Source organism: Chiloscyllium punctatum, chromosome 24 (genome assembly GCF_047496795.1).
Source record: "Chiloscyllium punctatum isolate Juve2018m chromosome 24, sChiPun1.3, whole genome shotgun sequence".
In the NCBI taxonomy this organism is placed as follows: Eukaryota; Metazoa; Chordata; class Chondrichthyes; order Orectolobiformes; family Hemiscylliidae; genus Chiloscyllium; species Chiloscyllium punctatum.
In genome coordinates this window covers 39,231,141-39,255,200 of record NC_092762.1, presented here as the reverse complement: position 1 = coordinate 39,255,200, position 24,060 = coordinate 39,231,141, and the positions used below count along the sequence as shown (strand labels likewise).

Sequence of the window (24,060 nt, the reverse complement as noted above, 5' to 3'; positions counted from 1 at the left end):
TATTGAAATCCCGTACATAACGTTACTGCGCACTACTTCGTCTCTACACCTCACGAAACCCTATCGAGTTGGGAAGGTAAATGCCGACCTTTTGCGTAGTTGTTGTCGAGTTCAGCACAGTTTACAAAAATAAACTTCGACGCAAATTGTCCCAACGCTGCCTGCGACGACTGAAGAGCGCCATGTTAAATTCAAACAGGCGAACTTACCCAACCCAACACAAGCATCTTTCCCCATCACAAACATGGCAGCGATCACGTGCCTGAAGGGGCGGTACCAGAGACACCTGCGCAGACTCAGGTTGGACACAAAGACACTGCTTTCTTTTAGTCGGCTGATCGTTGATGACGCATTGACGTCGTGTCATCCTACCTGGCGCCTCTGGCGTGATGACGTAGTTTCTAGGCGCGAGCACGCTCCAGGGGCGCGCACGCTGACATACCGAGTGACTGAGTGGCTGGAAGGGCTTAGACAGACCGAGAGCGGGAGACGATGCAGATCACGTTGAAGACCCTCCAACAGCAAACCTTCCGCATAGATATCGACTCCGAGCAGACGGTGAGTGTGTCCGGCCTGCGCAACGCCCAGGCTTCCAGCCCCGGCCGACAGTTGGAGTGGGCTGTGAGAGGTCTCGAATGAGGCGACACGGCGACCGTGGCGGATTTGGAAACAGGCCGCGGGAGCGGAGTGAAGAGCGGCGCCTTGGGGCCTAGCCCTGGAGTAGGAGCTGACCCCCCGTGCCGCTGATGCATGAGTGCATCAGGCCTCCTTTTCTAGCGTCTCCGCCTGCCATAGGTTGGGCCGTGGCCCGAGGAAACTCCGGCGATCTTTGCTGCACTAGGCCGCCCTTAGTCAGTCAGTCAGTCAGTTTTGGTCTAGCCCTTCCCCCAACCCCCAGCTGGAGTTAATGGTTTCGCGGGATCATCCCACTCCGCCCTCGACACTGCTGGAAGGGATTATTTACCCGATTGTTCCACCTTTTAACAACAAGATAGTCGCTTTACTGTCCGCCTGGCGAAGCCTGCATCTGCCTAGCAATGTCCGGGCTTTAATCAGGAAAGTGGGGAGAGAACTTTTCACCTTTGGCCGGTTTTGTGGGTGAAACCCTTGTCATGATGGTGGGCACAGAATAGAAACTCTAGGCATGATACATCAAAATTAGAAAGAGTAACGTTAAACCTGCACTGGGATCGAACCCAAAACAACCATGACACAGCAGCGCCGTGTGGTTGTCAGTGTGAAGTGTGCAGGGTAGTTAAGTCTGGGGCCTGCTACTTAGATATCATTTTGTGTGGGAAGTACTTTCCAAGGAATAATTGTACGCTCCGGTAACCTAATATTTTTGAAAACCAAGTTTAACTTTTGCTTAAATCATTGCTGAGCAAATCCGTTGGGCACATTAACTTTTGGTAAACCTTCACCGATCGTATAGTCTGTTGTATTGATAACGTTTCAAGTTATTTGGCTTTTGATAAACTGTTATGCCCAGCTATTTTGGGAGTGACTGGGTCTGAACGTATTAAGTTGCATTCGCGGCCACTTTGTGTTTGCAAGCTAACTGCTAAATTGTAGTGATAGAAACATGTCAAATGTTTCATTGCTGTAGTGGTGTGATATTGTAATAATAGTGAAAAACCATTTTGATTTCAGATAGAAATAAATAATAAAGATAGCAAGTGCATTCGGGTGAATAAGTCAGTTTTAACATGTTAAAGATTCAAACTGTGGCCAGATAGGGCAAAGAGATATTAGTGTTACTTTTTAAAGCTTCCGATTTACTTTTATTGGTTTTAATGAGACAGTGGGTAAATGAATACCAGAAATTTGAGCCATGTCAGAAACAGTGAATGCAGTCAGCAAGTCTTTTGTTTCTGTAAAGTGAAAACATTGAAGCCTGAAGGCGTGAGAACTTAAGGCATTACAGAAGTTAAATTTAATTTGATGTTTTTTGAAATGTTTGATTTTGTAGCAGGGTGAGCAGTTTACTTTTTGTTAACACTGTTTGAGTCAATCTGTTAGCTCAAAAAGTTTGTGTAACTAGATGCTCATAGATGCCTGTGGGAGGTGGTAGCATAGTGGTAATGTCAATGGACTAATAATTTAGAGAAACCCAGGTCAATGTTTCTGTTGCATGGATTCAATTTAAATTCAAGTTTAAAAATGTAGAATTCAAAACTAGTCTTATTATTAGGTTTTACGAAGCTATTGAGTGTTGTAAAAATTTTCGTTCACTTGTTCCTTCGGGAAAGAAATCTGTCACCTTTTATCTAGTCCAGTTTATGTGACTCCAGACTCAACAGTGTGTTTGATCCTTAAATGGCCCCCAGATTGTCTTAGCAAACAAAGGGCAATGAGTGACTCTGACCCCGAGAAAGAATACAAAAAAAAGTGTGAAATGGCATTTGACACTAAGCCCTATAGCTGGCCAAAAACCTTGGCCAGAGGTAAGTTTTGATGAGTATCTTGAAGAGGGAAAGAAAGTAAGTTGATATTTGGGTGCAAAATTGCTCTGTGACAGGATGCGATGTTTGATTCTTTGGAGGAAGATTTGTAATCGCTGGTGTCAATAGTTTTGCTTTTCCTGTTTGTATTGTTGATGATGTGGAGGTGCTGGAGTTGGACTGGGGTGAACAAACTCCAGAGTCAGATGACACCAGGTTATAATCCAACAGGTTTATTTGAAATCACAAGCTTCAAAAGCTTTCAAGTAAACCTGTTGGACTATGACTTGGTGTCGTGTGACTTTTGACTGTATGTTATAACTTTTATATGTTGGAGTTTCAGGTTCAATTTAAAGTTTGTGAATGGTGCAAAACCTAGAAGCGTTATCCGCGTCACAACTGATAATGTAGAACTTCAAAAAGGTGCAAATTGGTGGAATGGTCAATGAAATTCAGTGTGGAGAAACGTTAAGTGATTTATTTTGGTAGGAAGATATTGAAGAGACAACATAAAATAATGGAGGTTTCAGAACCAGAGGGACCATTGAAGGTGGCAGCTGTGATTGACAGTGTGATAGACAGTATATTAGACTACATTAATTGGAAATATTGTAAGTGCAAGAATGTTATGTTAAACTTGTACAAAGCACTAGTTAGACCTCAGCTAGAGTTTTGGGCATAATTCTAGATGCTACACTGTAGGAAAGATGTGAAGGAATTAGAGAAAGCTCAGAAAAGATTTTTGAGGTTGTTGTCAAGGATAAAGAACATCTCCAATCTAAATAACAGAAGTTAGTTCTGGAGGGAAAGAGACTGAGAAGAGATTTGAAAGAGTTATTATAATTCATGTTGGGAGAAATTTCCTACTTCTTAAAGGATTGAGACCAAGAGGGCACAGATCTAAACTAACTGATAAAACAAACAAAAATGTTGAGGATAAAAACATCATGAAGCAACTGATTAAAGCTTGCATTGCATTTTTTTTGTGGGTTCAAGACATTCAATTTAAGTATTCAAAATTAAGGAATTTGATTGCTATTTAAAAATGAAGAACATGCAGCGTTCATGGGAGCATGCTCATTGGTAGAGCTGGTGCAGGCATGATGGACTAAGGATTGTAAGGATTTTGAGAGAGAACTTTCACTCTTTGATACTATAGCAAACACTAGTTGCATTAACCTTGGCTTTTGAGTATTGTGAAAATGAACTGTTGCATTTTTCAAGGATTATTATGCATTTTATTTGCAAATGGATGAATGGTAACAGGTAATGGCTACTGATTCTCTTATGTTTAATGCTTTTAAACCTTCCCACTGACTTGTTAAAAGTAGACCATTAACCAATTTTCAGTCAGTCAAAGCAGACAGCCTTCTGTGGTTTAATCCCAGGCCTGTACTTTAGCTAATGAGACCCATGCCACCATTTGAGGTCCAGGTGTTAATTTCAGTTTCTTGAAACTGGGGAAGGGCAAGATTGGATTAATGTTCCCCCAATTCCTCAGCACTTTAACTCCTGCTGGAATGTTTGCGTCTGAACAGGATTGAGCTCGGCTTTGATGTAGATTTGACATCATTTATGGATTTGTGAGGTCAAGTGACTGCTTCAGTAAGTTACTAGTGCCTGTGGATTGATATCTCAGTAAGAGTTGGAGCTTGCCATCTGTGAAACTGAGCCCCAGCAAATGCTGCCAGAAAAAAATGGGTGATATTTTAACTTCTAATGTTGCCTCATTCTATTTGTGTATTCTCTTTGACCATTGACACTGCGTGTTTTGTCTGAACAAAATTGGTTATTACACATACTATGAAAGTACTTAAGATAAAATTCTTCAGCTTTGACCAACTTCTATTGTCATATTGCCATTAGAATGGAGTGGAGGAGTTTTTATAATGAATAGCAATTTCCAGGCATTTTTTTAAAAGAAATATATTTTTTACTGCAGCTTTAATTTTTTATTGTATGCCTGACCATTTCTCTCAGAATATCTTGATTCTTGAGTTCACAAGGGAAGAGAGATATGTGTATAAAATTATCTTGTACATTGCACCTTCAAACTGTTATGCAGGAAGCAAGTTAGCTATGCTTCTGTAATGTTATTATCATTATAATTCAGGGTAATATGTGGGAGTTACACCCAGGTGACTTAATTCTGTCCATCTCTTCAAAAGGGTTTTCAGCTCTTGAAATATAATTTAGGAGCTGAAAGAGGCCATTTAGCTCTTCGAGGCCTGCTCCACCATTCATCACAATCATGGAAGATCATCCAGCTCAGTAGCCTAATCTTGTTTTCTTCCCATAAACTTTGCCCCCAGTGCTTTATCTAGTTGCCTCTTCAATACATTCAATGTTTTGGCATCAGTTATCCCACAGGCTCACCACTCTTTGGGTGAAGAAATGTTGTCTCATCTCCTTCCCAAATAGTCCGCCCTGAATCCTCAGACTGTGACCCCTGATTCTGGATGCACTCACCATTGGGAACATCCTCCTTGCATCTACCCTCTCTAGTCCTGTTAGAATTTTATAAGTGTCCATGAGATGCCACTGATTCTGAATTCCAGTGAAAACAATTCTAACCTAGTCAATCTCTCCTCATACATAGTCCCGCCATCCCCAGAATCAGCTTGGTAAACCTTTTCTGTACTCCCTCGAGAGCAAGAGCATCCTTCCTCAGAAAAGGAGACCAAAACTGCACAAAATAGTCTAGGTGTAGCTTCGTCAAGGCCGTTTATAACTGCAACAACATATCCACGCTCCTGTATGCAAAACCTCTCACAATGAAAGCCAACGTACCATTTGCCTCCTTTACCGCCTACTGCATCTGCATGTCTGCCTTCACCCAGGTCCCACTGCAAGCTCCCATCTTCCAATTCTTCCAATTTACAGCTATTCAGGTAGTAATCTACCTCTTGTTTTTGTTTCCAAAGTGATTGACCTCACACTTATCCAAAATATACTTCATCTACCATTGATTTGCCCACTCGCCCAACTTGTCCAAATCATGCTGAAGGATCTTTGCGTCCTCTTCACAGTTCACTCTCCCACCCAACTTGGTATCATGTTTTGTTTCCTCATCCAAATCATTAATATATATTGTGAACAGCTGAGGTCCTATCACTGATCCCTGTGGCACCCCACTAGTTACTGCCTGCCAATTTGAAAGGACCCATTAATTCCTACTTTTTTTTGTTTCCTCTCTGCCAACCAGTTTTATATCCATCTCCACACGTTTCCCCCAATCCCATGCGCTTTCATTCTTGCACAATCATCTCTTAGGTGGGACTTTGTCAAACACACTTTCTGAAATTCCAAATATACCACATTGACTGGTTTCCCTTTGACAACGCTGCTAGTTACATTTTCATAGAATTCTAACAGATTTGTCAAGCATGATTTCCCCTTCATACATCCATGCTGATTTTGTCTGATTCTGCCATTGTTTTCTAAATGCTCGGCTTTAAAGTCCTTGAGAATGGATTCGAGGAATTTTCCCCACTACCAATGTTAGGCTGACTGGTTTATAATTTCTTGGTTTCTCTCTACATCCCTTTTTGAATATTGGAGTAACATTGGTTACCTTTCAATCTCCATGGACTGCAGAGTCCTGGAAGATGACTGCCAATATATCCACTATTTCTCGAGCTCAGTGATGTAGATTATCAGACCCTGGGATTGAATGCAGGTAAATCCCCCTCAATTTTTTTAGCACCGTTTCTTGACTAATATTGATCTCTCTTAGTTCTTCCCTCTCATTAAATCTTGCATTCTCCAGCACTTCTTGTATCTGATTTGTGTCTGTAGTAATGTCGTGTGTACATAGTAATCAGCTTTATAAAGTTAGACTGTAAGTTTGCTTAAATGAATCCGGAATATATATCTCTCTCTTTTTCACTGTATAGTGAAATTGAGGTGGTGCATCTTTATTTAACTTAAAGCTGACTTCCAGCTGTTTGTGCAATTACGTTTTACATTCAGGGTACTCTAGAGGAGGCAATCTGATCTCTGTGTGGTGTAATGAATGTGGAGACCGGACATGCCTCTATCTTTAGAAACTGAACCTCCAGGTATGTATCTTTCTTGTGTGATATATAGACCGTATTTACTTCAGAACTTGTGTAGACAGTTTGCTTTTTTTCCTGAGATGGATAAAAAATTCAGCAATGGCTATTTACTGATTTGGTTTGTATGTAAGAATCTGAGGAGTTTCAATGACTTCAATTTGTGACTAAGTGCCATATAGCCAATGAAATATATCAGTCTTTCCTTCAAACCTGTTATCTTCACCACTCTCTGCAAAAGGTCATCACTGTACCTCTGCATGCTTGCAATTCACAGTTCCATTTCCAAACATGTTTTCTGTTTAAAATCCACATGTATGACTGTCTTTCCTGGTACTCACATTTTAAACCCATCTTTTGGGTTTTTACCTATGTCACGTTACTGAAACACCTCATCAAGGGCATTGGTGGCAAAATAAACCATCATTCCTTGGCCTCCTTGATCTATTTGCTTCTTTTGGCAGATCACCTTCCTGGATTGAAACATTCCCCTTGTCAGAATATGTTCTTATCCACCTCACGTAGCTAGACAATAACTTGTAATAGCTTCTTGACTTCACTGTACCTCTGTCCTTGGTAACTTCATCTTCACTCTCATTTCCCACTTATAGGCTGATAGCTGACGCTACTGAACTGCAGTCTCTCCTTAATTTACAGACATGGAGAGATAATCAGGCAGCTTAGTCAATGTCCTTGATTATCAGAAACATAATTAAATATTGATAAGATGAAATTGTCTTCGTTCCCTATTTTATTTCAGATTTCCAGCATCTGTTGTGTTTTGCTTTTATTTCCTAGCTACTCATTCCATCCATTAGAGGCACAATTAGTGTTTGCAACTTTTGTCATGCATTTGAGCCTGAGATACGTATCCAGTCGCATCCATGCTATCACAAATATTGCTTATTTATATCTAACGTCCCCAACTTGTGTACTGCTAGAAGCAAAATTCTAATTATCTGTTGACCGTTGAGTCTCTTCCTACGTTTTTGGAAGTGAGGTTATCCACATCACTGCTTCCTGTAATCTTGCTTGCACCGGGTAGAGGTCAAGTCACCATCGTCTTAGATGAGCTTGGAGCTGCTCTCTCATCAGAGTGTAATGACTGGTAGTGGGCTTAACCTGAGGGTGAAGTTGAAGGCAGGTGCTTCATAGTGACCTTGGTGGAGGAGAGGCTTGTCGTCATTGAGGTCAGTTGGCTGGGTGTCTGGTTTGCCATGCAGAGTGATGTCAATAGCGTGGTTTCAATTCCCACAATATTGTGTTACAATTAAGGCCTTGCTGCCTTGATCACACCCTGCCCCTGAAGCATGGTGACCCTCAGGTTAACCACCAGAGTCATCGCCTCTCTAATGAAAGCAGCCCTCTGGTCCGCTGAGACTTTGGCAACTGTACTTTTACTTGCACCAGAGTCCCAGCTTGTTGACCTTGTAAAGCAACTCGTTGGTTTTAATCACTTCAAGCTCTCCCTTCATGCGGCCCTTCCTTTCTTCAAAATAATTTCCAGTCATAAAGCCGTCTGAACTATCAGTACGTCTTCCATCCTGATGTTTCGAGCATTGGTGATATCAATTGATCCAGCATTTGTGGCTGTGTGATTAGCTATTTGGGCCCTAAACTCTGGAATTCTCACTCTTGTCCCTCTCCTCCTTTTCCCCACATCTTTGTCAAGTTTTTGACCATCTGCTGTAGTATTTCTATTTGTGGTTTGTTGTAATTTTGTTTTCTGTTGATCCTGTGAAGGCTCTTGGGCTATTTCTTTATTATGCTGTAGACATTATACAAATCCAACTTTGTATAAAATAAATGTTGTCACTAATGTAGGAAGTATGGCAGCCAAATTGCACGCACACTATTGCGAACGGCAATGAGACAATGACCAGTAATTTGTCTCGGTAATGTTACTTGAGAGTAAATATTGAGAATAATGGATACCCAAGAGTATGATACAGACTGGAGTTTAAGGGATTTTATATTGCATAAATATAACAATGGACACCTGGGAGTGAGTTACAAGCTTTAATGTGAACGATTGTCAGTGTTGTAGACTATATTCTGTAATTTGTTACCTGAACCTTGAGATTGGATTGCAGCTTTGACTTTTTTAAGCCTTCTATTTCTGTGCTAATAGAGGCTGTTGAAACAACTGTCAATCTGCGTTTTTTTTAGATTAGATTAGATTAGATTAGATTACTTACAGTGTGGAAACAGGCCCTTCGGCCCAACAAGTCCACACCGACCCGCCGAAGCGCAACCCACCCATACCCCTACATTTACCCCTTACCTAACACTATGGGCAATTTAGCATGGCCAATTCACCTGACCTGCACATCTTTGGAGTGTGGGAGGAAACCGGAGCACCTGGAGGAAACCCACGCAGACACTGGGAGAAAGTGCAAACTCCACACAGTCAGTCACCTGAGGCGGAAATTGAACCCGGATCTCTGGCGCTGTGAGGCAGCAGTGCTAACCACTGTGCCACCGTGCCGCGTTGTGGATGACTTTACACAAGAATATCTACAATCCCTAAATTTCCACAAATTGATCAGTAAATTGCAATATTGCTGTGTGAACTTATAAAACACACCCTGGTTTGCAAGTTTCTGTATTGTTTACTTTCACAAATATCAGAGCATTGTTCAGCTAAGGGATTTTACATTTTAACAGTTTTACAGGTGACCTGAGCAATATATGTCAAAAGGAAATTCCCTGATCGCTTAGGAATTTCCAGGATATGTATGATGCCCATATCATCAAATAGTATTGATTTGCACCTTTTTTTTGGCATTGCATTGATAGACCAAATATCTTCGGACTCCAGTGGTATCGTAGGGTGGCTTGATGACATGGAATGGCTAACATTATCAGTTCAGTTAATCACAGCTGTGAGGAATTCCAGTTGTGTGAAAGTAAGAGTCATTCAGTTCGAGCTTTTGCAACATGAAAAGAGGTTGTATGGAGCATCATGTCTGCACTGGTCATCAGACATCCATATATTCTAATCCCATACTGCAGAGTTTGCCCCACAGCCTTGTATGCTATAGCATTTTGTGTGCTCGTCTACATAGTACTTTAATGTCTTGAGGGTTCCTGCCTTGACTGACCTTTCAGACAGAGTTCCAGATATCCTCAAATCTTTCTTATTTTAAAACAGCGTTCTGATTATTGATCTCAGTACTTAGGGGAATAGCTTCTCCCTATCTTCCATGTCTATGACTCTGAATGTACTACGTTCTGAATCAGATCCCTGCTCAGTTTTCTCTGCTCTAAGGAAAATAACTCCAACCTTTCTAGTCATTCTTCATAGCTGTATTGTGTCATCCCAGAAAACATCCTTGCAAATTTCTTTTGCACCCTCTCAAAGGTAATCACATCCTTCCCATAATAAACAGAACTGCATGCAGTACTTCAGCTGTGGCCGAACTAGCATTATGTACTGTTACATCGTACCGCCCTTGCTGTTGAATTCAGCACCTCAACTAATAAAGGCAAGTGTCCCATCTGCCTTCTTAATCCCATTATTTACCTTACATGCTGCCTTCAGTGATCTGTGGATATGCATGCCCAGGTCCTGCTGATCCTCTGTATTTTGTAGAGTCCTACCATTGAACATTGCAAAGTGATACCAACAGCATGGGTTCGGTTCCTGCACAGTTTGAAGTTGTTATGAACAACTTCCCTTCCTGACCTCTCCCAGGAGCACAGTAATGGGTGGGAAAAAGCTTCTGGTTTAAAGTGCATTTATTTCAATGCACAAGACCTGACTGGTGAGGCCAATCTGAGCATGGATTGGCTGCGGGAACTGAGATACTACAGCCATAACGGAAACATGGCTGAGAGAAAGGTAGGACTGGCAAATCAAGATTCCAGGATACAGAAGCTACAGGTATGACAGAAGTACAGGTAAGCGAGGAGGTGGAGTTGCACTTTTGATAAGGGAGGACATGACATAACAGTGCTTAGAAGATATTTTTAAAGCATCATTAACTGAGGCCATGTGGTTAAACTTAGAAACAAGAAGGGAATAGTCACTTTGGAACTGTATTATAGACCATCACCCAACCAGTGGGTACTAGAGGAGCAGCTGTGTAGACAGAGTACAGATACCTGTAGAAATAGAGTAGTCTTGGTTGGCGATTTTAATTTCACTGTATTGACTTGGGCCACTTAATGTAAAAGGCCAGACGGCGTGGAATTTTTTTTAGATTAGATTACTCACAGTGTGGAAACAGGCCCTTTGGCCCAACAAGTCCACACCGACCCGCCGAAGCGCAACCTGCCCATACCCCTACATTTACCCCTTACCTAACACTACGGGCAATTTAGCATGGCCAATTCACCTGACCTGCACATCTTTGGACTGTGGGAGGAAACCGGAGCACCCGGAGGAAACCCACGCAGACACGGGGAGAACGTGCAAACTCCACACAGTCAGTCGCCTGAGGTGGGAATTGAACCCGGGTCTCTGGCGCTGTGAGGCAGCAGTGCTAACCACTGTGCCACCATGCTGCCCACAATTTGTGAAATGCGTCCAACAAAGTTTCCTAAATCAATATGTAGAAGGTCCTACTTGGGAGGGTGCAACACTGGACATCCTCTTAGGAAATGGGGTTGGGCAAGTGACTTGAGTGTCGGTCAAAGAGCACTTCGGATAAAGAGACTGTAACTCTTTTAGTTTTAGCGTAGTTATGAATAAAGATAGGACAGGTCCACAGGTCTTAACCCAAGCTAAACTGGAGCAAGGCTGATTTTGGGGCCATTAAGCAGGATCTAGCAGAGTTCGAATGGATAAGTCTGTTTGAAGGCAGAGGACTGACTGGCTTTTAAAAGTGTGACATCAGGAGTCCAGGGACTGTGTTTCCTTGTGAGAGTGAAGGGAAAAGCTGGGAGGTTTAGGGATCCCTGGCTGACTAGGGATATTGAGGCTCTGGTCAGGAAAAAGGAGGAGGCATACATTGGGTATAATCTGTCTTGGCTCAAGTGAATCCCTAGATGACTATAAAATGTTTAGGAGCACACTTAAGAGGGAAATCAGGAGAGCAAAAAGAGGGTTTGAGATGGAATTGGCAGATAAAGATAATCGCAAGAGTTTCTATAGTTATATTAAGAGTAAAAGAGTGGCACGGGAGAGAATAGATTCCCTTAAAGATCAGCATGGCCATCTTGTGTGGAGTCACAGGAGATTAGGAGGTCTTTTAATGATTTCTCCTATGTGTTTTTTACAGAGAGAAACATGGATGCCAAGGAAATAAGGGTAACAAGTGGGGATGTTTTGGACCCCGTACCTATTACCAGAGAGGTGTTTGCATGAAGGTGGATATAACCCCTGGGCCTGGTCAAGTGCATCCTTGGGCATTGTGGAAGGTTAGGGAAGAGATTAGAGGTCCTTGCAGAGATTTTTGTCTCTTCTTTAGCCACTAAAGTTCCGGAAGACTAGAGGGTGGCTAAGAAAGGTAACAGAGACAAGCCAGGGAGCCACAGGCCAGTGAGCCTGACGTCAGTGGTAGGCAAGTTGATGGAGAGCATACTGAAGGACAGATTCGACCAACATTTGGACGGTTGTGGTCTGATCAGGGATAAAGTTCTTAAAAATCACATAATACCAGTTTATAGTCCAACAGGTTTACTTGGAAATGCTGGCTTTATCAGGTAGCTGATAAGGGAGCAACGCTGTGAAATCTAGTACTTCCAAATCAACGTGTTGGTTTTATAAACTGGTATTATGTGATTTTTAACTTGGCCCATCTTAATCCAACACCTGTGCCACCATGTGATAAGGAATAGTCAGCATGGATTTGTGTGTAGGACATAATGTCTGACAAATCTGAGTTTTTCGAAGAGGTAACCAAGAGGAGATATGAAGATCGGGCAGTGGATGTTGTCGATATGGGCTTTAGTAAGGCCTTTGACAAGGTCGCGCATGACTGGCTAGTCATGAAGGTTAGGTGTCATGGGATCCAGGAAGAGCTAGGTAATTGGATTCAAAACTGGTTTGATGGTGGGAAGCAGAGGGTGATGATTGGTTGTTTCTCGGACTGGAGGGCTGTGACAAATGGTGTGCCACGGGATTGGTGCTGAGAACTGTGTTATTTGTTATTTACATAAATAATCTGGATGTGAATGTACAAGGTATGATTTGTAAGTTTGTGGATGGTACGAAATTAAGAGGATCTTGAACAGATGGGGAAGTGGGCTGCGGATTGGCAAATTTAGTTCAATAAGAGAAGTGTGAGGTCTTTCACTTTGAAAAGTCAAACCAAGGACTTTTGTGCAGGTCAGTGCAATATAGAGGGCCGAATGGCCTATACTATGCTTTAATGTTCTATGACTTGTATAATAAATGGTAAAGTCCTGAGGAATGATGTGGAACAGAGGTACCAAAGAGTACAAGTACATAGTTTTTTGAAAGTGGTGTCACAGGTAGACAGGTGGCGAAGAAGGTATTTAGCATACTGGCTTTCGGTTGAGGCATTGAATATAGGAATTGGGACTTGTGTTACAGTTGTTTAAGTTGTTGGTGAGGCTACACTTGGAGTAATATGGACAGTTTTGGTCACCCTATTATGGGAAAGCCATAGTTAAATCGGAAAGAGTGCAAAGGAGATTTAAGAGCATGTTGCCGGGACTAGTAGGCCTGAGTTGCAGGGATAGGTTGGCCAGGGTAGAACTTTATTCCTTGGAATTTAGGAGAATGAGGGGTGATATATAAAACCATGAGGGGCATAGATTGGATGAATACATATAGTCTTTTTTTCCAGGGATGGGGAATTGAAAACTAGAGGGCACAGGTTTAAAATGAGAGGGGTAACTCCTTCACGCAGAGAGTGGTGTGTTTTTGGAATGGGTTGCCAGAGAACATGGTTGATGCAAGTACATTAGCAACATTTAAAAACATTTGGATAGGTACATGGATGGGAAGGGTATAGAGGAATATGGACCAAATGCGGGCATTTGGAATTAGCTGAGTGGGCACCATGGTCAACATGGACCGTATAGGCTGAAGGGCCTGTTTCCATGCTGTATTACTCTGACTATATGACTCCACCTTGCCCAAGATTAAACCACCACCAGTCATCTCTTTTACATTACCTTTCACTCCCTTGCCTTGTTTGTCTTCCCAAAGTCACCTTATGCTCTTGTCAGCATTCAATTCTATTTGTTAATTTTAAAAAAAATTAAACATCTTTCCTGGGATATGGGCATCGATGACTGGCCAGCATTTATTGCCCATCCCTAGATCTTGCTAGAAAGTAATGGTGAGCTCCCTTCTTGAACCGCTGTAGTCAGTGTTCAGTAGGTAGACCCGTTATGGTGTTCGGGAGGAAATTCCAGGATTTTAATCCAAAAATTGAGGGAACAGCGATATACTTCCAAGTCAGGGTGGCCAATGTGTTGGAGAGGAACTTGCAGACGGTGGTATTTCTGTATATCTGCTGCTCTCAACCTCCTAGATGAAAGTGATTGTGGGTTTGGAAGGTCATCTCTAAGTGTCTTTTGCAACTTTCTGCAGTGCATCTTGTAGATAGTACAAACTGCTGCCACGGGTGTCAATTGTGGTGCCAATCAAGTATGCTGCTTTTGTCCTGGATGGTGTCAAACATCTTGTTGTTGGCGCTGTGCTCAGCCAGGCAAGTGGGAAGTATTCTATCACAGCCCTGTGCCTTGTAGATGGTGGGGTAGGCTTTGAGGAGTCGACTTACTTGCAATAGCATTCTGAGTGTCTGACCTGCTCTTGTAGCCACTGTATTTATATGGTGAATCCAGTTGGGTTTCTGGCCACTGGTAAGCCTCGGGATGTTGGTAGTGAGGGATTCCGTGACAGCATTGAATGTCAAGGGGCAGCAGTTAAGTTGTCTTATTGCCTGATACTTGTGCGGCACAAATGTTACTTGCCACTTGTCAGTCAAGATTAGATATAGTTTTAGGGCTGCTGCATTTGAACATGGACTGCTTGAACATTGTGCAATCATCAACAAACATCTCCACTTCTGACCTTATGTTGAAGGAGCTGAAGATGGTTGGGCCTGGGAAGCTATCCGAAGAAACTCCTGCAGGGCTTTCCTTGAGCTGAGATGACTGACCTGCAAGAACTGCAACCATCTCCCTGTGTGCCTGATATGATTCCAACTAGTGGGCTCTCTTCCCTGTTTCCCATCGATTCCAGTTTTGATAGGGCTCCTTGATGCCACACTTGGTCATGTTTAAGCCAAAAGGGTGTTAGTGAGCAGGTTCTTGCTAAGCAGATGCTGCTCGTTCACATTGTTGGTGACACCATCACTGATCACGTTACTTATCAAAAGCAGACAATTGGCTGGATTGGATTAGTTCTGCTTTTTTTGCACAGGACATATCTGAGCTATTTTCCACATTGTTGGATAGATGCCAGTGTTGTGGCTGTATTGTTAAACAAGCTGTTCCAATGTGACAAATTCTGGAGCACAGGTTTTCAGTACTACTGTCAGAATGTTGTCTGTGTCCATGGTCTTTGCGATTTCTAGTGCCTCCAACCATTTCTTGATATCACATGGAGTGAATTGAATTGGATGTAGACTGTCATCTGTGATGTTGTTGACCACTGGAGGAGGCAAAGATGGATCATCCACTCGGCACTTCTGGCTGAAGTTTTGCAAATCTTTCAGCCTTATCTTTCTTCATTGAGGTTATTTGTGGAGCTGCCTCCTCCAGTGAGCTGTTTAATTGTCTACTACCAGTCATGACTGGATGTGGCAGTGTGAGCTGATTTGTTGGCTGTGGGATTGCTTAGCTTTGTGCATCATTTACTACATATAGTGTTTGTCATAGAAGTAGTTCTGTTTGGGAGCTTCACCAGATTGCCACTCATTTTCAGGAATGCTTGGTTCTCCTGGCATAATCTCTATTGAACCAGGGCTGATCCCTTGCCTTGATGGTAATGGTTGAATGGGGAATGAGGTTGTAGATTGTGTTGCAATACGATTCTGCTATGTAGATGGCCCACAGCACTTCCTGTCCTGTCATGAGTTGCTAGATCTGTCTGGAGACTGTTCCATTCAGCACTGTGATAGTGCTGCACAACACTAAGGAGGGTATTCTGAGGGTGGCGCAGTGCCAACACTGCAGCCTGTCAGTGTCAGGGATCCGGATTCGATGCCAGCCTCGGCCGTTTTTGTGGAGTTTGCACTTTCTGCCCGTGCTTGGGTGGTTTTCCTCCAGTTACTCTGATTTCCTCCCACATTCCCAAAATATGTAGCTTAGGTGCATTGACCATGCCAAATTGCCAATCCATAGTGTGCAGGCTAGGTAGATTAGTCGTGGGAAATGCAGGGTTACAAGGGAGGGTAGGGTGTGGATCTGGGTGGGATGCTCTTTGGAGGGTCGATGTGGACTCAAAAGGGCCAAATTGCCTGCTGTCATAATGTAGGGATTCCAAAATTCATCTCTGTGACGATTCACGTGGCCATTCTTACTAATACTGTAACAGATGGATATCTAACTAGCTGTCTAAGGGTTGCTTCCTTGTTATTTACCATACTATTAATTTTTGTCTTAATTGTGAACTTACTGATTGTACTTCCTATGTTCACATCTCAATCACTAATGTACACATGAAACCAAAGGACCCAGCACCGAATCATGTGGTAGCCACTGGATATGGGCTTCTAATCACAAAACAGTCTTTGTCCATCACCACCTACTTCATGTTTCTAAACCATTTTCAGATCCAGATTGCTCTGAATACCCTAGTCTCTTAAGGTCTCACTTGGCAGTCTGGTTGTCAGAAGCCTTACTGAAATCCATGTAGACTATTTCAATTGCACTACCCTCATCTACACACCTAGGTACTACCTGCAAAAATTCAGTTTGCTAAACATGATCTCTCCATTACAAAGTCATTCTAACCACTCTTTATTAAACCTTGCATTTCTCAGTGGAGTTGAATTCTGTCCCTCACCTTTTTTTCAATAATTGCCTAGCATTTGTGGTAGGGAAATCTACAGATCAGTGACTCTGTCACCTGTCTTAAGTACCAGATTATTTGTCCTCCAGACCTCTGGTATTCTCTTCTGTGGCCAGAGGGAATTTGGCAATTCATATTTTAACCTCTGCAGTTTCTTTCCTTGGCCTCCCATAGCACTCTTTGATACATTTCATATGGGCCTGGGGATTTACCCACCTTTTGAGGCTGCTAAAACTGTTAATACCCCTTATCTCTCGAGTCTAATTTGTTCAAGTATTTTGCAGACCTCTCCCTGATCTCTATCCCATTGTCCTTCTCTATTGTGAATCCAGGTGCAGAGTACTCATTTAAAACCTCAGTTACGTCTTCCGGCTCCACACATATTGCCACTTTGGTCACTAATGAGCCCTATTCATTGCCTGAATGTTCTTTTGCCTTTTAAGGCTCCTTTTGGATTTTCCGCAATGTCAGCCATCAGTGTTTTTTTTGTAGGTCCCTCTGTTTGTTCTCCTAATGTATTTTTTTTTAAGCAAGTCCCTGCACTTTGTGTTCCTCCTTGGGCAACTGCTATTTGAGCCTTTTGGCATCTACCATAAGATTCCTTATCCTTTTCTTATTCAGTCTTGTACGTCTCTGGACATTCAGGGTTTTATGCACTTGTTAATCCCTCCCTTCACCTCTTATGGGAACAGGCTGGCCTTACTACAGTTCTTACCCTTTTGAATGTCTCCCATTGCCCAATGGATTTTCCTGCAAATTGCTGCTCCCAGTTCACTTTCGTCAGATCCTGCCTTATTTTATTAAACCTTTTACCCCTCCCCCACAAACAAATCAGAGCCTCCATTTCCAATCTATTTGTCCTTATCTGTAATTCCCTTAACTCTTACTGAATTATGTTCATGATCACTGAAATGCTCTCCCATGGCAACATCTACCAATTGCCTGGCTTTGAGCCCTAAAATTAGGTCCAGCAGTGCCCCCTCTGTTGTAGGATTTTAAATTCTGGCTTAAAATATCTGGGCATATTTTAAGAATTCTGTCCTTTAAAGCCTTTAACACTTTTACTATCCCAGTTAATATTAAAGAAGTTGAAATCCTCTACAATTCTGATCCTTTCTGGCTAAGAGAAAATGGAGAGGTGGTGGAGGTGGGGAGGGTGCGGAGGAGAAGAGAGATTGAGAAGTTGTTGTAGCCTCAGAAGGTACTTGGTCAATTTGTAAAAATTGTGTTGTAATCTAAGTAACCAGTTATTTAGAAATTACCAACAAAATATTTTGAGAGAGGCTGCTGTGTGGTGGAATTGTTGCTGGTTGGTATAAATACGGGCTTAGATGAATACTGGGCTATGTTGAGCAAGATAAGTTTTTTTTTTAACCTTTACCTTTCTTAGTATCAAGAAGGAGAGATGGCAGTTTGGGCAGTAGTGTACTCCTCCCAGATGTAGGAAGTCAGTGAGTGGCCAAGTATCCCTGACTACCATGTCTGCAGGAAATGTGACCAGCTGCAGCTTCTCACAACTGTGTGGCTTGGTAAGAATGGTAGTTGGACACACTGAAGAGCATACAGGAGGCAGAGGGTGTGATAGATAATAGTTACAGGGAGGTGGTCACACTGCACGTTCAGGCAGATAGAGGGGTAACTGCCAGGCCAGGCGAGGCAGGTAGTGCAGGAGTCTCTTGTGGCTATTCCATTCTTTAACATGTACTGAATTGGATACTGTTGGGGGGAGGGTTAGCCTGTCAGGGGTATAACAGCAGCAGGCAGGTCTGTGGCAGCACAACAGGCTCTGCTGTTAAGCAAGGATGGGCAAGGTGCTAGTGAATGATAGTGGTAGGAGACTTGCTAGTTAGGGGCACCGACAGGCATTTCTGTGGTTGTGTTTAAGTCTCCAGGATGGTGTTGCCTCCTTGGTGTCAAGGTCAAGGGCGCCTCTAAGCAATTGCAGCCAGAGGGCGGCACGGTGGCACAGTGGTTAGCACTGCTGCCTCACAGCGCCAGAGACCCGGGTTCAATTCCCGCCTCAGGTGACTGTCTGTGTGGAGTTTGCACATTCTCCCCGTGTCTGCGTGGGTTTCCTCCGGGTGCTCCGGTTTCCTCCCACAGTCCAAAGATGTGCAGGTCAGGTGAATTGGCCATGCTAAATTGCCCGTAGTGTTAGGTGAGGGGTAGATGTAGGGGTATGGGTGGGTTGCACTTTGGCAGGGCGGTGTGGACTTGTTGGGCTGAAGGGCCTGTTTCCACACTGTAAGTAACCTAATCTAATCTAATCAAATCAGAGGTAGTTGAGCATATTGGTACCAGTTACTCAAATACAAAGAGAAATGAGGTACTGCAAGTGAGTACAAGGAGCTGAAAAGTAGGAACTTGAAGATCGTAATCTCTGGGTTGCTACCAGTGCCACATGCTAGTCAAATAGAAAGGTAGGACAGGTGAATGCATAGTTAAGGAGCTGATGTGGGGCAGGATTTCAGCTCCTTGGATCATTGGGACCTCTTCTGGGGCAAAGGTGATGGTTGCATCTAAACTGGAGGGGAGCCAAAACCCTTGCAGGGAGTAGCTAGTGCTACTTGGGAAGGTTTAAACTAGTGGGTTGGGAACCAGTGCAGTTAGAACCAATTAGTCTGAAAGGAAGGATGGGCAGACTGGTAAATGAACACAATGGGGCTGATGGGCTGAAGTGTGTTGATTTTCAATGCAAGGTGCATTATGGTAAGGTGGATGAGCTTAGAGCCTGGATCAGTATATGGACTATTAGAGACTTGGTTGAGAGAGGAACAGGACTGGCTGCTCAACCAGGGTTTTGTTGTTTTGGATGAGATAGAAAAGGAGGTAAAAGAGGTGGAGGAATTGCATTGTGATACTGAACATTTCTTCTTCTTCTTCTGTGCTTGCTTTTTCGATCACAACTCCCACCCAACCTCCAAAGACCCCCTCTCCTGCCTGCAACATACTCCATCTTCTTGGACGCCCTGCCCTGGCCTCTTGCCTTCCCTTGACTACTTCATCTCCAACTGCCATTGCAACATTGATTGCCTCAACCTGTTCATTCCCTCACGCACTCCAACCTCTCAGCCTCGCAACATGCAGCCTTGCACTTCCTCTGCTTCAACCCCAACTTCACCATTAAACCAGCTGATAAGAAGGGGCGCAGTGATAGTATGGTGCACCAAACTTTATCTTGCTGAAGCCAGATGCCAACTCCCTGACACGCCTTCCTACTGTGCCCTCGACCACAATCCAACCTTTCATCGCCAAACCATCAACTACCAAACCATCCACAACCTCATCACCTCAGAGGATCCGCATCTGTAGCCTCCAACTACATAGTTTTCCAACCCCGCACCACTCGGTTCTACCTTTTACGCAAAATCCACAAACCTGACTGCCCTGGTCAACTGACTGTCTCCACCTACTCCTGCCCCACCAAATGCATCTCATATCTTGACCCTGTCCCCCTTGGTCCATGAACTCCCCACATACGTCCAGGTAGTTCATACACCTCTGTCTCCTCCATGACTTTCACTGCAGCGGACAGCTGGAACTGACAACTGGAAGCGGCAGATACAAATCACTATAAATGCCTGAGGAAACCTCACAGAAGCGCTTCACAGGAGGCTCCCAAGCACTGAGGATGTCACCTAGACACTGGACGAAATGTCTGCAACAAATTCCCAGCTCGCCGAACAGAACCACAACAATGACTTTCAGTTCCCTGGCCCCTAGCACCTCATCTTCACCATGGACATATCCATCCCCATTGACGAAGGCCTCCAAGCCCTATGTTGTTTCTTTACCCACCGACTCAACTAGTACCCCTCCACCAACACTCATTCAGTTGGCAGATATGGTCCTCACCCTCAACAACTTCTCCTCCAAGTCCTCCCACCTTTTACAGACAAGGGGTAGTCATAGGCACCCACATGGACTCCAGTTGTGCCTGCATCTTCGTACATTTGGAAAAGTCCCTCTTCCAGAGTTACACTGGCACCATTCACCACCTTTTCTTCTGCTACAGTGCCACCTCGTGCTCCCACGAGGAAGTTGAACAGTTCGTCAGATCACAAACACCTTCCACCCAGACCTCAAGATCACATGAACAATCTCCGACACCTCCCTTCCCTTCTTGTATTAGGTTCTTTTTCTGAGGTTTCACACATGAGATGCAATTCACAGACTCCAATTTCTGCAAACAGTTAAAGTTTATTAAAGCTTGTACAGGCTAGGTGACCCCTTTGACACACTTTGCAGGTGTGCGAAGTCAAATCAGAGGCGCCAAATAAAGGAAACACACCTCTTTATTCAGGGTCAGTTGGTAATGCTTTTAGGTACTCTGGCCGCTCTCCCCAAACCATATACCAGGTATAGTGGTAGGTTGAGGTCCTCCTAGGACATGATGTAAATGCCCTAATCCTGGGCAATCGTAACTAGAATTAGAATTCCTACAGTGTACAAACACGCGTTTTGGCCCAACAATTCTACACTGACCCTCCGAATATTAACTCGCCCAGAACCATTCCCCTATCTTACATTTACCCCTGACTAATAACCTACACTATGGGGAATTTAATATTGCCAATTCACCTAACCTGCACATCTTTTGGATTGTGGGAAGAAACCAGAGTGTCCAGAGGAAACCCCCACAGACGCCTGAGGCTGAAATCTAACCCGGGTCCTGGGCGCTGTGAGGCAGCAGCGCTAACCACTGGGCCACTGTGCTGCCCCAAACATTATGCAAACTATTCCCTGACTCTGTGATTACCCAAGACAATGTAGCTGTGATATGTCCTAGCTTTGGGGTGGCCCTGCAAATGAGTTCTGGCTCTGCTACTTCCCCAAACAATGTAAATGTGATATGCTTTGGTATTGGGGGATGATCACGCAAACAAATTTGATTGGCTGGGGCATGGCTATGAAAGCATTCCGAAATGGAAGGGACTGAATGACAGCCAGTCCTGTTCCTCTCTCAACCTCTTTCTTTCTTTCTCTTCTTTCTTTCTTTCTCTCCTTTCTTTCTTTCTTTCTTTCTCTTCTTTCTTTCTTTCTCTTCTTTCTCTTCTTTCTTTCTCTTCTTTCTTTCTTTCTTTCTCTCCTTTCTTTCTTTCTCTTCTTTCTTTCTTTCTTTCTCTTCTTTCTTTCTTTCTCTCCTTTCTTTCTTTCTTTCTCTCCTTTCTTTCTTTCTCTTCTTTCTTTCTTTCTCTCCTTTCTTTCTTTCTTTCTCTCCTTTCTTTCTTTCTCTCCTTTCTTTCTTTCTTTCTTTCTCTTCTTTCTTTCTTTCTCTTCTTTCTCTTCTTTCTTTCTCTTCTTTCTTTCTTTCTTTCTCTCCTTTCTTTCTTTCTCTTCTTTCTTTCTTTCTCTCCTTTCTTTCTTTCTTTCTCTCCTTTCTTTCTTTCTTTCTCTCCTTTCTTTCTTTCTCTCCTTTCTTTCTTTCTCTTCTTTCTTTCTTTCTTTCTCTTCTTTCTCTCTTTCTTTCTTTCTTTCTCTTCTTTCTTTCTCTTCTTTCTTTCTTTTCTTTCTTTCTCTCCTTTCTTTCTTTCTCTCCTTTCTTTCTTTCTCTCCTTTCTTTCTTTCTCTCCTTTCTTTCTTTCTTTCTCTTCTTTCTTTCTTTCTTTCTCTCCTTTCTTTCTTTCTCTTCTTTCTTTCTTTCTCTTCTTTCTTTCTTTCTCTTCTTTCTCTTCTTTCTTTCTTTCTTTCTTTCTCTCCTTTCTTTCTTTCTCTTCTTTCTTTCTTTCTCTTCTTTCTTTCTTTCTCTTCTTTCTCTTCTTTCTTTCTTTCTTTCTTTCTTTCTTTCTTTCTTTCTTTCTTTCTTTCTTTCTTTCTCTCCTTTCTTTCTTTCTCTTCTTTCTTTCTTTCTCTTCTTTCTTTCTTTCTCTTCTTTCTTTCTTTTCTTTCTTTCTTTCTCTCCTTTCTTTCTTTCTTTCTTTCTCTTCTTTCTTTCTTTCTCTTCTTTCTTTCTTTCTCTCCTTTCTTTCTTTCTTTCTTTTCTTTCTTTCTTTCTTTCTCTCCTTTCTTTCTCTTCTTTCTTTCTTTCTCTTCTTTCTCTTCTTTCTTTCTTTCTTTCTTTCTTTCTTTCTCTTCTTTCTTTCTCTCCTTTCTTTCTTTCTCTTCTTTCTTTCTTTCTCTTCTTTCTTTCTTTCTTTCTTTCTTTCTTTCTTTCTTTCTCTTCTTTCTTTCTTTCCTTTCTTTCTTTCTCTCCTTTCTTTCTTTCTTTCTCTTCTTTCTTTCTTTCTCTTCTTTCTTTCTTTCTCTTCTTTCTCTTCTTTCTTTCTTTCTTTCTTTCTCTTCTTTCTTTCTTTCTCTTCTTTCTTTCTTTCTCTCCTTTCTTTCTTTCTCTTCTTTCTTTCTTTCTTTCTTTCTCTTCTTTCTCTCCTTTCTTTCTTTCTTTCTTTCTTTCTTTTCTTTCTTTCTCTTCTTTCTTTCTTTCTCTCCTTTCTTTCTTTCTTTCTTTCTTTTCTTTCTTTCTTTCTCTCCTTTCTTTCTCTTCTTTCTTTCTTTTCTTTCTTTCTTTCTCTCCTTTCTTTCTCTTCTTTCTCTTCTTTCTTTCTTTCTTTCTTTCTTTCTTTTCTTTCTTTCTTTCTTTCTTTTCTTTCTTTCTTTCTCTTCTTTCTTTCTCTTCTTTCTTTCTTTCTCTTCTTTCTTTCTTTCTCTCCTTTCTTTCTTTCTTTCTTTCTTTCTTTCTCTCCTTTCTTTCTCTCCTTTCTTTCTCTCCTTTCTTTCTCTCCTTTCTTTCTCTCCTTTCTTTCTCTCCTTTCTTTCTCTCCTTTCTTTCTCTTCTTTCTTTCTCTTCTTTCTTTCTCTTCTTTCTTTCTTTCTCTTCTTTCTCTTCTTTCTCTTCTTTCTTTCTTTCTTTCTCTCCTTTCTTTCTTTTCTTTCTTTCTTTCTCTTCTTTCTTTCTTTCTCTTCTTTCTCTCACTCTGCCTTTCTCTTGCCCTGCAATGACCACACCATGTGCTTCCTTTGTCTGTCCTTCTTCCTTTTAAAACTGCTGTTGTTTTGACTTTTTTCTCCCCCCCCAAAGTTCCAAAACAATGCAACAGCATATGGAACAGTAATTGCTGCTCCTGCAATTTGAGGAAATCACCCCCAGCACCTAAAATATCTCAAAAAAAGAGCAGCTGTTACAGCCAGAAATTATTCCCATCCTCCATCTTGGATTACCCAGAATTCTATAGTAAATGGCTGCCCAAATGAAATGGGAGTCATCCACATTTCTTCACCAATGTCGCCCCACCCACTTCCTGAATGTTCACCTTCTGGAGAAAGACAGTACAGTTTAACCCTCCATGGCATCTCCTGCACTTCCTGCAACTCTGCTCTCGAGCTCCACCCCTCCAACTGCAACAAGGATCAAACCCTCCTGGTCCTCACCTTCCACCCCACTAATTTCCTACGCATGCTCCTGTGCCATGTTTGCCATCAATAGTCAAACTCTGTCATCCCATTGTCTCCCCTCAGTTGAAGCAAAATGCTCGCAGTATAGTTTATCTCCTTCATCTTTATTCCGAGCCCTGGAGGGAGAGAGAACAATCACCCCTGTGCACAGGAACATGAGTTCACAATCTTCTCTGGAATAGCAGTTTCTTAATGAATTGTAGAGTCATTTTATAGGGAGGAGCATCCAGATAAGGCA

At 42.5% G+C, this 24,060-nt stretch overlaps 1 protein-coding gene across 2 annotated transcripts in view; it reads left to right on the top strand.

The window, feature by feature from the left end:
- The first annotated feature begins 405 nt into the window (after positions 1-405).
- The window catches only part of LOC140494463 (UV excision repair protein RAD23 homolog B-like), an 80,207-nt gene continuing 56,552 nt past the window's right edge, over positions 406-24,060 (top strand). For both annotated transcript variants that reach the window (XM_072593653.1, XM_072593652.1), the window contains exon 1: positions 406-558. In XM_072593653.1, coding sequence (XP_072449754.1) covers positions 493-558 — 66 coding nt within the window. In that variant the 5' untranslated portion in view covers positions 406-492. The remainder of the gene's footprint in view (positions 559-24,060) is intronic.